Source organism: Chiloscyllium punctatum, chromosome 7 (genome assembly GCF_047496795.1).
Source record: "Chiloscyllium punctatum isolate Juve2018m chromosome 7, sChiPun1.3, whole genome shotgun sequence".
NCBI lineage: Eukaryota > Metazoa > Chordata > Chondrichthyes > Orectolobiformes > Hemiscylliidae > Chiloscyllium > Chiloscyllium punctatum.
The window spans coordinates 129,415,055-129,429,798 of NC_092745.1; the positions used below are offsets into that span (position 1 = coordinate 129,415,055).

At 45.8% G+C, this 14,744-nt stretch overlaps 2 protein-coding genes across 8 annotated transcripts in view; one reads left to right on the forward strand and one right to left on the reverse strand.

Moving 5' to 3' along the window:
* Window positions 1-11,361, forward strand: part of samd13 (sterile alpha motif domain containing 13) — a 98,931-nt gene extending 87,570 nt beyond the window's left edge. For all 5 annotated transcript variants that reach the window (XM_072574819.1, XM_072574821.1, XM_072574818.1 and 2 more), the window contains one exon: window positions 4,205-11,361. In XM_072574819.1, the coding sequence (XP_072430920.1) occupies window positions 4,205-4,348 (144 nt within the window). In that variant the 3' untranslated portion in view covers window positions 4,349-11,361. The remainder of the gene's footprint in view (window positions 1-4,204) is intronic.
* Window positions 11,207-14,744, reverse strand: part of uox (urate oxidase) — a 45,045-nt gene continuing 41,507 nt past the window's right edge. For 2 of the 3 annotated variants that reach the window (XM_072574815.1, XM_072574817.1), the window contains 2 exons: window positions 13,115-13,198; window positions 11,207-12,139 (listed from right to left, as the gene is read on the reverse strand). In XM_072574815.1, the coding sequence (XP_072430916.1) occupies window positions 12,065-12,139; window positions 13,115-13,198 (159 nt within the window). In that variant the 3' untranslated portion in view covers window positions 11,207-12,064. Of the gene's footprint in view, window positions 12,140-13,114; window positions 13,535-14,744 lie in introns of those variants that run through there. The other variant, XM_072574816.1, reaches the window with a different exon arrangement.

Genomic DNA, 14,744 nt, shown 5'->3' on the forward strand with positions numbered 1-14,744 from the left:
CTAGATTAACTTAGGATATTTGGGTGGCATGGACGAGTTGGACCGAAGGGACTGTTTCCGTGCTGTATATCTCTATGGCTGTGAAATGCTCTGAGAATAAATGTTGACAGCCCAACTGAGCAGCTGTTGAAACTTTGATTCAATTTAATGACAATTAAATGGAACATGACAGTAAGTCAAAAGTCACCACGACAGGGACGTTCATCAATTGTTGTAAACCCCCTTCTGGTCCAGTGATCTTTTTAGGGGGAGAAATCTGCTATCTTTACACAGTCGGGCCTACACCTGACTCCAGCCCCACAGCAATATGGCTGACACTGAACAGCCCTGTGAGCAAGCCACTGTGTTCTTGGGTAATTAGGGATGGGCAATAAATAAATGTAGGGAGTGTTGGGCATGCTAAGCAGGTCGAGCAGAATCAGTGGAGGAAGAAATGGTGATAACATTTGGAATCTGTTACATGTTCCTCAGAAGCAACGAGTGGGGAAGGGCAGGTGGGACAGGACAAGAGGGGAGAGGGTGAGGGAGCTGAGAGATTGTAAACATTTACAGAGAAATAGGCAATGCCAGTGGTTGTAAAGAAGGGAAACCGATGGGCAGCATGGTGCCTCAGTGATTAGCATTGCTGTCTTATGGACCTGGGTTCAATTCCAGCTTCAGGTGACTGTGTGAAGTTTGCACAATCTCCTCGTGTCTGCGTGGGTTTCCTCCAGGTTCTCTGGTTTCCTCCCACAGTCCAAAAATATTCAGGTTGGGTGAATTGGCCATGCTAAATTGCCCATAGTGTCCAGGGGTGTGTAGGTTAGGGGCATTAGTCAGGGGAAGTGTTGAGTAATAGGGTAGGGGAATGGGTCTGGGTGGGTTACTCTTCAGAGGGTCGGTATGGACTTGTTGGGCCGAAGGGCCTGTTTCCACACTGTAGGGATTCTATGATTCAGATCCACAGTAGGATGTTAATGGCAGGAGAAAGGTCAGCTCTTCTGAAAACCATGAAATGGAGTTACTTGTTCGGAGGTGGGGAAGGAGAGGTAATGCAGTGGACACACAACTAGTTTAGAGGCTTTCAAACTGCCTGAATGAGAAACAAGGGGTTGTTTCTGTGACTTGTGGTGGGCTGGACTGGAAATCTGCAGCACTCCACAGACAGGGGTATGGGTGTGAGTGCAGACCGGGCCAGGTGAGGGTATTAAAACAGCAGGTCAGAGTCCTGCTTTAACAGAGGTGTCCTGCACTGTGCTCACCTGCGTTCCTTGTGGTCTTGTCAGCGTGGAATGTTGTCAGCGGTGAATACTGCAGACCTGGCTGAAAGGCAAGCTAGTAAAGTTGCTGCATCACCTGGACAATGAGAAGGCAGGTCTGACCCCTTCTGTCCACTGGACAGTGGGGTAGCGATGAGGGTGATAGGCAATGTCCCTCTGTGACTGCTCTTCGGAATGCTGACACGGGGAGAGGATGATGTGTTTGATGGTGACATCCTGCTGGAGGTGGCAGGAATGGCCTCCCTTGAATGTGGAGATCGGCGAAGGAAGTGCAAGGGGGGTCCCTGTCAAAGTTCTGGGAGGGAAATGGGTTCGAATCAGTTGAGAGTCCTGTCTATTGCATGGGAGCTGCCCACTGAGGGAAAATGAAAGCGTGTTGTGAGTGCCCTTGTGGAAGGCAATGTTTTTGACACCGATCTGGACAGAGATGGAGAAACTGGGAGAATAAGTGGAGTTCTGACAGGAAACCTGGTGTGGGAAATCATGTGGGAGACAGTGGGTTAGTTAGTGAATGTTAGTGAAAATAAAAGCTTCCCCAGAAATGGAGACAGAGAAACCAAGGAATGGAAGAGTCAGAGATGGACTGGGCAAAGCTGAGAGAAGGATGGGCACTGGCAGCAACACTGAGGAATGTGAAGAGCAGGCAATGGCATAGAGCACAGTCATCGCTGGACAGGAAATAGGGTTGTGGAACGAAACCCAAATGTGACTAGGCCAAGGATTGCTCCATAAACCGCGCACAAGAACAGGCAAAACCGTCTCATGTGCAGCTACCATGGCAACGCCTTTTACTTGGAGGAAGTGAGACCATTTTAAAGGAGAAATTATTCAATGAGACAACAAACTCAGCTGAGTGGAAGTTTTACTACAATTACACAAAGCGCGAGCCAAACCACAGCTGGAATACGGTGAAGAGTTTTAGGGCCCTTGCCTAAGGAAAGATTAGATTACTTACAGAGTGGAAACAGGCCCATCAGCCCAACAAGTCCACACCGACCCGCCACCCACCCAGACCTATTCCCTTACATCAACACTACGGACAATTTAGCATGGCCAATTCACCTGACCTGCACATCTTTGGACTGTGGGAGGAAACCGGAGCACCCGGAGGAAACCCACGCAGACACGGGGAGAATGTGCAAACTCCACACAGTCAGTTGCCTGAGGCGGGAATTGAACCCAGGTCTCTGGCGCTGTGAGGCAGCAGTGCTAACCGCTGTGCCACCGTGCTGCACCAGAGGCAGTCCAGAGAAGGTTCACACGGCTGATCCCAGGTATGGAGGGGCTGGCTTATGAGGAAAGGTTGAGTAGATTGGGCCTGGACTCATTGAAATGAAGAAGAATGAGAGGAGACTTTATTAAAACATGCAAGATTCTTAAGAGAGCTTGACAGGGTGGATGTGGAAAGGTGTTTCCCTCTTGTGGAAGAGTTTAGGGCCAGAGATCGTAGCTCAGCAGAAGGGATTACATATTTAAGACAAAAAAGGAGAACTGTTTTCTCTCAGAGGTAGTGAGTCTGTGGAGTTCTTCACCAAAGAGGGCCGTTGGGGCTGTGTCATTAAATATATACACGGCTGAGATCGATTTTTAATCAGTAAGGGTCATGGGGTAAGGACTGAAAACTGGAGTCGAGGATGATCAGACCAGCCATGATCTGATTGAATGTCAGAGCAGATTTGATGGGATGAATAGCCTACCTCTGTTCCTGTGTGTGACAGAGCATGGTGGTGAGTGGTTTAGATGGGGCTTCTGTTCAAAGAAGAAGTGAGGGTCCCTCCGAGCAGTGGGCTGGGGGAGTGGAGTGGAGGGAGGTCTGAGATTGTAAGACAGCTTGGGTCTGAGGTGGTGAAGAGCAGCTGGTTCAGGCGATAACTCATTCCCAGCTTCAATGTGGTGAAGAATCTGGAACGTCGGTGTCCGAGTGCTGGTCTAGCCACATCCCATCAAAGCCAAAACCATAGAGAAAACTGCTGAACTGGCCAAATGATCGGTTTTGATTGAAATGGTAGGCAGTGTTGGCTGGCACTGATAACACTTACAGCTGGCTCACTCATTGTGGAACACACAGTTCCCAGCACCACCATCATCACACAGACCTCACGTCTGATACAAACACGCCAATACACGCCAGCACCATCATCATGTGTGACACCACATGTCAATACACACCAGCACCATCATCATGTAGAAATCATGTGTGACACCACACGCCAATATATGCCAGCACTGCCATCATCATGTAGATCTCATGTGTGACACTACATGCCAGCACCCCGCCATCATGTAGATCCCATGTTTGACACTACAAGCCAATACATGCCAGCACCGCCATTATCATGTACACCTCACGTCTAACACACACGCCAGCACTGCCATCATGTACACCTCACGTGTGATACCACACGCTAGTACTGCCGTCATCATGTAAGCCTCATGTGTGACACTACATGCCAATACTGCCATCATCTTGTAGACCTCACGTGGAATACCACGTGCCAATGCGTTACTGTGCACACACCAGGATTCAGCTGCCATTTTGATCTGAGCTCCAGTGATTGGGAGGGGGTGTGAGAAAGGGGAGGAAACTCCCCCAGCGAGAAGGATAGAGGGCCCAGGAACCAGTGGCTCGGGGAGTGACAGCAAGGAGAGCCCTTCAGTGGTGGGGTGAGAAGGAGAGACCCAGAGATAGGAGGAGTAGGGGACAAGAAAAACCCACTCACACCCTTACCCCAGTCTGATCTCTCTCCCACCTCCCCACCCCACCTACCACCATGACCCTGAACCCTGTACATGGCTGATTAAGAGCAGTGTCTGACCCCTGTGTGTGTGTGTCAGTCACTGTCGGCAAACACAGCAGGAGCAGTGCGTCACAATGTCAGAGTTTCTGTGTAACTGAGACTGTTAAAACTGCCTGTGATTGATGTGGTTTTTATTTTCCCTTGTAGGAGATAGATGGCAAATCCTTACTCCTCATGAAGAGAAGCGACGTTCTGACAGGCCTCTCAATCAAGCTGGGCCCTGCACTCAAGATTTACGAGTACCACGTGAAAGCGTTACAGTTACGCCATCTGAAAAGCAGCTCCTTGTAGTGCTACAGGTGGTCCGTGAACTCTCGGGTATCTTTTGGGGGTGGGTTAGTGTGGGAGAGGGAGGGGGAGTGGGGTGTCGAAGTCCAGCTGCCATTTCCTCACGGCTACCTCCTCCCCCCAGTCCTCCTGATGGTTGCATGTAGGACAATGTCCTCCTGTTTGTGAGTGTGGATTGCAGACGCTCGGTGTCATAGGAAATTGTTTGAGTGCTTTTCGAGACCTCGGGCAGGGAGCAGGACCTTCGATGAGGCAACACGGCTGTGTGCATCAACTCTGGGAGCTCTCTTTCATCTGCTTCTGAGCTGTGGTGCTTTGACGTCACCAATAATTGACGTTGTGTTTACTCCGGTACAGATCGTGACCTGAGGGAACTCTCAAACCCTTGACCGGACGGCTGTGGGACTCTGCAATAATTCATTGCTCTTGACTGTGGATTTTTTGCCCTGGGCACTTTTACAAGTGAGATAATGTCCACGTTTGTGAAATCCTCCATTTTATATTAACGTGTAGCCTTTAAGCGGGTGCAGGTGGATGGCTGGAAGAGTTTACCTGGCTTTCCAGTTTTAGCGTTTGACTGACGCTCTTGTTGTCAGTTTTAGTGCCGAAGGCTGTGTCTCGGAATGTGGCTTTGGCTCTGTGCTGAAGGGTCCGCAGCTTCTGTGCATCTTTTTAGCTGAAAAGAGTGAGGTTGCCCAACCCAAGGTAGAAGATTTTTGGATTTTGGTCTGACCTGTCTTTCCTCGCCTCGTGTTGAGCTTCAGAGGGTCAGTAACGAGGCACTCCCTTCCAGACGGAGTGGTGTTCACTAGCTCTGTAAAGATCCCGCCCACCAACAGTTTATGGAGGGAGTCAGGCCTCAAACTGAGTGCAGCACACACGAGATTGTCAAATTCATTGCCAGAGGGTCCGATTGATGGTTACAGAGAAGGAGGGATGAAAAGGAGTTACTTTACATTCATGGAAAGTGTGTGTGGCTGGCAGGGCCAGCTTAAGACCATAAAATACACAAGCAGAATGAGGCCGTTCAGCCCATTGAGTCTGCTCCGCCGTTCAATCATAGCTGATCTGTTTCTCAACCCCATTCTCCTGCTTTCTCCCCATAACCTTTGATCTCCTTACCAATCAAGGACCTATCTATCTGTCTTAAATACGCTCAGTGACTTGGCCTCGGTAGCCTTCTGTAGCAATCGATTCTACAGATTCACCAACAAAAACAGAAGTTGCTGGAAAAGCTCAGCAGGTCTGCCAGTATCTGTGAAGAGAAATCAGAGTTAACGTTTCGGTCCGCTGACTCTTCCACAGATTCCCCACTCTTTGGCTGCAGAAATGTCTCCCTCTCTCAGTTCTAAAGGGTCATCCTTTCAGTCTTGAGGCTATACCCTCGCGTCCTAGTCTCTCCTACTGGTGGAAGCATCTCCACTTCCACTCTATCCAGGCCTCTGGAAATTTCAGTCAGATTCCTCTCATCCTTCTAAACTCCATTGAGTACAGACCCAGAGTTCTCGCATGACAATCCCTTCATCCCAGGATCATTCCTGCAAACTGCCTCTGGACACCCACTAATTCCAGCCCATCCTTCCTCAAATATGGGTCCCAAAACCACTCTCAGTATTCTAAATGCAGTCCGACTAGAGCCTTATACAGCCTCAGCAGTACATCCCTGCTCTTGTGATGAGTAGACGTTGCATTTGTGAATTGCATTTATTGTCCATCCCTAATTGCCCAAAGGGCAGTTAAGATTCAACCACATTGCTGTGGGTTTGGAGTCACATTTAGGCTAGACCAGGGTAAGGATGGCAGATTTCCTTCCTTAAAAACCAAGTCGGTTTTTACAACAAGCAACAGTTGTCTTCATGGTTACCATTAGGCCAACCTTTTATTCCAGATTTGCTTTTTTCATTGAATTCAAGCTTGACCATTTATCAGGGTGGGATTTGAACCCATATGCTCAGAAGGCATTTTGGACTGCTAGGCCACTGAGATTACCACTATGCCTCTCTCTCCCCATTCATCCTCATTCCCAACCCACATGCAGCTCAGAAACGTTTGGTCATATTCTTCATGAAGGAAGTTCTGTATAATTTGCGAAATAAAATCCGTAAAAACTGTGGATGCTGTAAATCACAAACAAAACAGAATTTGCTGGAAAATCTCAGCAGGTCTGTGGAGAGAAATCAGAGTTAATATTTCGGGTCCAGTGACCCTTCTTCAGAATAAATGGCAAGTTGACCAGGTACATACAGCACACAGACTGCAGTGGTTCAACAAAGCAGCTTATCACCACCTTCTCGAGGGGCAGTTAGGGACGAGCAATAAATGCTGGGCCCAGCCAATGACACCCACATCCTGAAAGTGAAATGTTGCCCCTATTTCATATCCCCAGATTCAGAAAAGTGAGAATGGTTTAATAATTTTTACAGATTATGCTGCTGTGTTGTGTATTTACATATAAAATTATGTAGTAGTAGAAATCTCCTTGACAATTACTATCCATCACATTTTCCATTACGAGTGACCTACACTGAACTGAAGACCACCCATTCGCTCTCATTGTAGAAGGGCGCGGCTTTTGAATAGATTTGGCAATGTAAGTTCTATGCTTAGAAGGTCGCTTTAGTTTATTCTCTAGCACATCCCAAGATGAAATTATGAGGGGCATGGATAGGATAAATAGGCAAAGTCTTTTCCCTGGGGTTGGGGAGTCCAGAACTAGAGGGCAGAGGTTTAGGGTGAGGGGGGAAAGATAGAAAAGAGACCTAAGGGGCAACGTTTTCCCACACCGGTGGTAGGTATAAGGATGTGGTGGAGGCTGGTACAATTGCAACGTTTAAGAGGCATTTGGATGGGTATATGAATAGGAAGGGTTTGGAGGGATATGGACCGGGTGCTGGCAGGTGGGACTAGATTGGGTTGGGATATCTGGTTGGCATGGACGGGTTGGACCGAAGGGTCTGTTTCCATGCTGTACATCTCTATGACTCTATGAGGGGCTAGGGGCCAGGTGGTATCAAGCATCATAGTTTCTATTGTTACTTGTCTTCAAGCAGATACAAGTAAGGGACAATACAATGCTCTATCTCTCTCTCTCTCTCAATCTCTCCCTCTCTCAACCTCTCTCTCTTAACCTCCCTCTCTCAACCTCTCTCTCTCTCTCTGTATATTTCTTTCTCTCTCAATCTCTCCCCACCCCCGAAGCAAATCTCTTTCTGCTTAGTTCTGAATAAGGGTGGCTGGATCTGAAATGTTAACTCTGCAGTCTCTCCACAACAGTGGCTATGAGTTTCTCCCGCTGCTTCTGTTTCTTGCCGCCCGTTGGTTTCTTTTCCTCTCCGCTCGAGCTGTTAGGAAGCTGAGCACATGCTGAGATATAGCAACAAGTGAAGTTGTTACAGTTCAGAGATTTCACACACCCCCCCCCACCCTTCCATTTTCACAGCCCAGTGGGGAATTTGCATAAGCAGTTGGTAGCACCACTCCAAGTCAAACTTGTGTTGCTCAGAGATGAGACATTGAGTGGCATTGCATCTCAGCTTTAACCAGGAACCTTATGACCATGATCTGTTCACACTGCAAAATGTGGGCTGTTTACAGTGTTATCCCAGCCTTTTTAATAGTTTATCATTGAATTTGCAATAGGCTAATACCAAATAGTTGAATTTATTTACGGTTAAGCACTACACAAAATCTAAAAGTGACAACAGAGTATTGAAGATGAGTCATATCAGACTTGAAACTTCCTATCCCCACAGACCTGCTGCGTTTCTCTAGCACTTTCTGTTTTTATTTTAGATTTCTGGCATCTGCAGTATTTTGATTTTATTAGCCAGGTACTGAAACCACACAATCATCTTCATTAAAATAAAGTAACCTTCATTCAGATGGACTGCAGTGTGTTCAAGTGGCAACTCCCTTTCACCTTCTCAAGGGCAGATTGGGACGGGCAGTGACGGTTAGCCCAGACAGAGATGTCCCTGCCCTGGGGGTGAAACAATTTATAATCAACCTGTGGCTGGGTGGGTTATCATCATCTTTTGGGAAATGAGGAGCTTGTGAGATTTGAGGACCAACAGGGTTTTTTTTTAAAATGCTGTTTTCAAGAAATATTTTGAAAGGGAGGATGGTGGGTGTGCAGTCAGAGCCCAGGTTTTGATTAGTAAAGGGAGGTCTTTTAGAACAAAGTACTATAGGAACAGGCCCTTCGGCCCACAATGTTGTGCCGAACATGATGCCAAATTAAACTCATCCTTTCTGCCTGCCCTTGGTCCATATCCCTCCATTCCTTGTATGTTCATGTGCGTATCTAAAAGTGTCTTAAACCTCCTTATTGTAGCTGTCTCTGCCACCACCCCTGGCACCATGTTCCAGTCTCCTACCAGTCAGTGTGAAAAACCTGCCCCTCACATCTCATTTGAACTTTCCCCATCAGCTCAAACGCAGGCTCTCTAGTTTTCGACGTTTCAACTCTGGGAAAAAGATTCTAACCATCAGCCCTATCTATGTATCTCATAATTTTATAAACTCCTATCAAGTTTCCCCTTAGCCTTTGCCGCTCCAGAGAAAACAATCAGAGTTTCTCGAGCCTCTCCTTATAGTTCATTCCGTCTAATCCAGGCAGCATCCTGGTAAATCCCTTCTACACCACCTCGAAGGCTTCCACATCCTTCCTGTAATGTGGTGACCAGAATTGAACATAATACTCTAAGTGCGGCCTAACAGAGACTTATAAAGCTGTAACGTGGCATCCTAACTCTTGTACTCAATTTGCCAACCAATAAAGACAAGCATGCCACACGCCACCTTCACCATCCTGTCTACTTGCTTGGTGACAATTTTTACCCAAAGAGCAGACATAAAATCCAGAAACCAAAGATGTAATTTTCTATCTTGGAGGACACCATTTCTTGTTAATTTAACGTAAATTTCACCAAAGGTCCTCAGACAGCACCTTTCAAACCCACGATCACTTTCATCTAGAAGGCCAAGGGGCAGCAGGTACATGGAATCATCAGCTCACTATCCTGACTTTGAAGTATATCGCCGTTCCTTCACTGTCACTGGGTCAAAATCCTGGAATCCTCACCCTAAAAACATTGTAGGTCTATCTACAGCACAGGCACTGCAACAGTTCAAGAAGGCAGCTCACCCCCACCTTCTCAAGGGGCAACTAGGGACAGGCAATAAATGCTGTCCCAGCCAGGGACACCCAGGTACCATGAATAAATATAAAACTAAGAGGTTGACACCTCAGTGTTGGTACCAGCCACATATTTTGCCCCTTGGTAAGGACATTTCTAAAATGGGGCGGGAGGTCCCCTAGTGAAACAATGAGCTAAGACTTTGGGGGTTGTGGGATTGGAGGTGGCGATCGCTGCCCTGGACTTCAGACCAAGGTATAACCACTGGGTGTCCAATATAACCGGCCCCCTCCCTCACACAGTTTCCCGAATTGAAATGGGATCACGGTGGGGAGAAAGTTTGGGAAGCAGCTGCCCTGAGATGAGGTGTGTCCAGTTTAATGAATTCACAGCGACGGTGATCCTTCTCATTTCATTGTCTGCAGCAGAAATGAACATTTTACCAAAGCAACTGTTGGTTTCACTAATTCAGTGAAAAAGATGTGTATCTGTGGGTCTGAGTTTTCAGGAGTTTTCCTGCCTGTTAACTCTCACTGTTTTATAAACTGTGAAATATGCAGAAACTTTGGCATTTGTCACACCCACTCGTTAGATCCTGCATTAGCTGCTAGTCTATTTCTGCTTTATCAAAAGCACAAGTGGCTGAACCCTCTATTTTCGAAGGTCAGCATTGTGTTAGATCATTTCTTGTTTGGGAATGTTGTCCTTATTCAGCTGTTCCATACAGTTTCATTTCTGTTGACATATAAAAAAACTGCAGGACACGAACCAGGTAAAAGTGTAAGCAATTAAGTTTGCACTATATGTTTTTCTCCCCCCAACCCACCTATTCAGAGATGATATTACATACCTCTGGAGCAGGTGGGATTTAAATCCAGGTCCCATGGTCTAGAAGTTGGACCACTACCACTGTCACAAGTGTCCCTACTTCACAGTGGAAAATAACACAAGAATTAGGCACAGATTTAGACCATGCTGGGTGATGCATTGGGTCTGGATGGGATACTCTTTGGAGGCTCGTGGTCTGAATGGCTTGCTTCCACATTGTCGGGATTCTGTGGATGCACAGCATTACCTCTGTTTCTTTCTCCACAGCATTACCTCTGTTTTTCTCTCTCCTGTTTCTGTCCCCAGAGATGCCGGCAGACCTGCTGAGTTTCTCCAGTGATTTCTGTGTGTGTTTGTTTCTGATTGCCAGCATCTGGAGTGTTTTGCTTTAATGAATAAGAATTGGCAAGCTAACCATCCACCACTTTGCCCACCCAACCATCCTCACACAGCACCTTTATAAAGGACCTCTGTATCCCCAAGTGCAGCTGGAGGGGATTTCGGAGAGACCCCATGGGGACACAGTTCCAGGTTGCTGTTGGCTTTTTTTTCCCTTCTTTTCGGAGCTCGTGGTGGGACCCGAGGTTGTACCCAAAATGTTTTGCATCGGTCACTGCAAAGAGGTGCACAGAATGCTTGAACCCTGAGTGTTTGTTTGTGATGGTAAAGCCTGTATTTGTAGCTTGTGCTTGTACCGGTCTAAGTGTATTACAACTTGTATGCCTTTTGAAAACTTGAAAACAAATGATGGTGACACTGTTACCCTCATTGCTGTGTGAATTTGCACACAGCATGTGAGAGACATGTGGACCTTCTTCAGCAGCAAGTCGCTGGCCGCTTCTCCCAACAAGTATTTTGTGCGTGATGTATTAAATTATGATTTTTTTTCCCCGTGTATAATAACTGCAGATTTTATTGACTTATTGTATTGTAATCGGTCATCTTAATTTGCATACAGATGTACATTGAAAGTATTTATACGTGTTGCTTAAGAGAAAAAAATGTTACATTGATGTTTTTTTTAAATAATATGGTGTTGGTTAAAGCCTGGTTGCCTGTGATTGGTGTTCCTTGACGAATATTGTAGGAGATGTGCTTTGGAAAAACCATGGGAGGGTACAGTCCGTACATATGAGCTGGTCTGTTGTAGAGTCATACAGCACTGAAGAGGCCCTTTGGCCCATCAAGTCTGAATTGTCCCATTTTCTAGCACTTGGCTCCTGACCCTGAATGTCCTGACATTTCAAGTGCTCATCCAAGTACATTTCATCATTAGACTATCCAATGCTGTACCAGTAGCTGTTTATTCCTGATGTGGAGGTGCTGGTGTTGGACTGGGGTGGACAAGGTCAGAAGTCACACGACACTATGTTATCATCCAACAGGTTTATTTGAAATCACAAGCTTTCGGAGATCTACCCCTTCATCAGGTGAAACTTCAGAGCGCCGAAAGCTTATGATTTCAAACAAACTTTTGGACTCTAACCTGATGTTGTGTGACTTCTGACCTTGTGTTTATTCCAACATTAAAACATTGACTTAACATTCTACTCTCAGGTTTTATAAAGATAAACACATTTGCAAAGACTTGGCATTTAACCTGTGACCAAACTTCTAATTTAATCCATGTTGCACTGGGCAATGTGAGGTTTGTTAATTTCCTTTTTAAATTTGAGCATTTGAGTCACCAGTGACACTTCAATATTTAATCTCTCCTCCTCTCTCTGCTTTCTTTCTCATGGACTGTCTCCTGCTACAGTTTGGATGTGAATCCCCTCCGTACAGTGCCCGAAATATTTCCTGAGGGGTTATCCAAAGGCAATAGAACCTAAAACACATAGAAACATGGACATCAGAATTTGAGTGGATTCTTACATACCTTTCTGAAGTGAGGCACTAATTTGATAAGACCATAAGATGTAGGAGCAGAAGTTGGCCATTCAGCCCATCAAATTCACACTAACCCTCCAAAGAGCATCTCACCCAGACCTGCCATTCAATATCATGGCTGATCCGATAATCCTCTGATTCACTTTCCTGCCTTTTCCTAACTGGTGATTCCACCACTGATTAAAAATCTGACTATCTCATCCTGAATGTATCATACATATTCACACTCCCTACAAGTGGAAGCAGGCCATTTGGCCCATTGACTTCACAACGACCCTCCGAAGAGCATCCCACCCAGCCCCACCCTATCCATGTAACCATGCACTTCCCATGGCTAACCCATCTAGCCGGCATATCCCCTGGGCAATTTATATGGCCAATCTACCTTAACCTGCACGTCTTTGGACTGTGGGAGGAAACCAGAACACCCGGAGGAAACCCATGCAGACACGGGGAGAATGTGCAAACTCCACACAGACAGTCGCCTGAGGGTGGAATCGAACCTGGTCCTTAGTGCTGTGACACAGCAATGCCAACTATTGAGTCATCATGCCACCCCTGGTATTTAATGACTAGCTTTGACAGCCGTCTGTGGTAAAGAATTACACAGGTTCACTCCCCTCTGAGACAAGCTACTGATGATACATCAGACAATGTGGTATCTTACAATTGGTTGAACCATCGTTATAAAGATGTGTATAATCTATTCTCTTGATAACTTGAACCTGTTTAACATCCAGCTGGACAATTTAATGCAAAAACTTTGCCAGTTGCAGGTAATTACTGTTTGTAAAACAGAGGGTTGAAGAAGTCAGCCTGAAATAAGCTATTTTACCAGATTTTTATCCAATGTGTTTGACCCTTTAAAAACAGACCTGAAGCAATACTCAGATATCTATCAGACCCCGCTTACCTCATTATTTTCATGAATTCCAAATTTCGTCATATCAATTGTAAAGTAATGTTTATTAGGCATGACCATTTCAATCTCTTCCATCTTAAAACAAAAAAAAATTAGATACTAGTGATCTATTAGTAAGTTACATTACAGATGAAGATATGCTTTTCAATGACATTTTTAACTAGGTTTTGAATGAGATTGGAAACATATGCAATATCTTAGATATTCTAAAATCCTCCTTGTTTGAAAAGCCATTTGATTTTCAATTTTAAAATGCATCAGGAAATTCTGTTTCAGTCACTTCTGCTGGACATTGCTGATCGCACTTGGGTTTGGGATGGTGTCTACTGATAATGTCAAGAGGAACTCTCTGATTAGAAATGGCTTGGTTGTTGCACACTGACTTTTCAAAGCTGTGGGTTCGAATCCCGCCTGTAGAATGGGGACAGTAAAAATCTAATTTGTTCATGATGAGTTAAAACATGAAAGACTTGACAGGGGAGATGCGGAGGGTTGTTTCACCTTGTGGGAGAGTCAAGGACTAGAGGGTATCATCTCAGAGAAAGAGGTTGTATATTTAATACCGAGAGAAGGAGGATGTTTTTTTGTGGGCAGTGAATCTGAGGGATAGGGCAATCAAATCTGAGATGTAAAGTATACTTGAGATGTGAGAGACCAAATTATTGATCAGTAATCTTGGCACATCCTTATACTGGTGTGGGACCAGTAATGCCTCTGTCTGTGGTTGATTGGAAACCTCAATTCCTTTGTCATTCAGTACGGAGTAGAACATGGCTGCCCCTTCTTTGATGAATTGATACAATCACAGAATTGTTACAGCATTGAGGAGGCCATTCGGACCATCTTGCCTTCACCAGCACTACTGTCTTGTTCATTTCTTTGTGGGATGTGGGTGTTGCTGTCTGGGCCCAGCATTTATTGCCCGTCCCTAGTTGCCCCTTGAGAAGGTGGTGGTGAGCTGCCTTCTTGAACTGGTGAAGCCCACCTGCTGTGGATTGACCCACAATGCCAGGAGGGAGGGAATTCAAGGATTTTGACCCACAACACTGAAGGAACGGTGATAGATTTCCAAGTCAGCACGGTGAGTGCCTTGGAGGAGAACTGGAATGTGATGGTGTTCCCATGTATCTGCTGCCAGATGGGAGTAGTTGTGCGTTTGGAAGGTCTGGCTCTCTCATCTGCCACCCTCCTATCTTTTCCTCACATTCCTGAACACCGTTTCTATTCAAAAAAATCATCCAGTGCCCCTCTTCAATGCCTCAATTGAACCTTCTTTCACCACCTTACCAGGCAGTGAATTCCACACCCTAACTCCTCGCTAGGTGAGAAAACGTTTTCCCACATTATCCTTGCTTCAGTGACACATCAGTGTATTTCTGTTTTTTTTTTACAAACAGCTTTGCCAAAACCACCCACATCCCATGAAAAATACTCCCTGTCTACTCTATCGAGCCCCTCTCTCGGTTTTCAAAACCTCTATCACATTTCCTGTCAGCCTCCTCTCCATGGAGAAGAATCCCAGCTGCTTCCATTTATTCTCATTGCTGAAGCTTCTTATTAGAACATAGAACATTACAGTGCGGTAAAGGCCCTTCGGCCCTTGTTGCGCCGATCTGTAAAA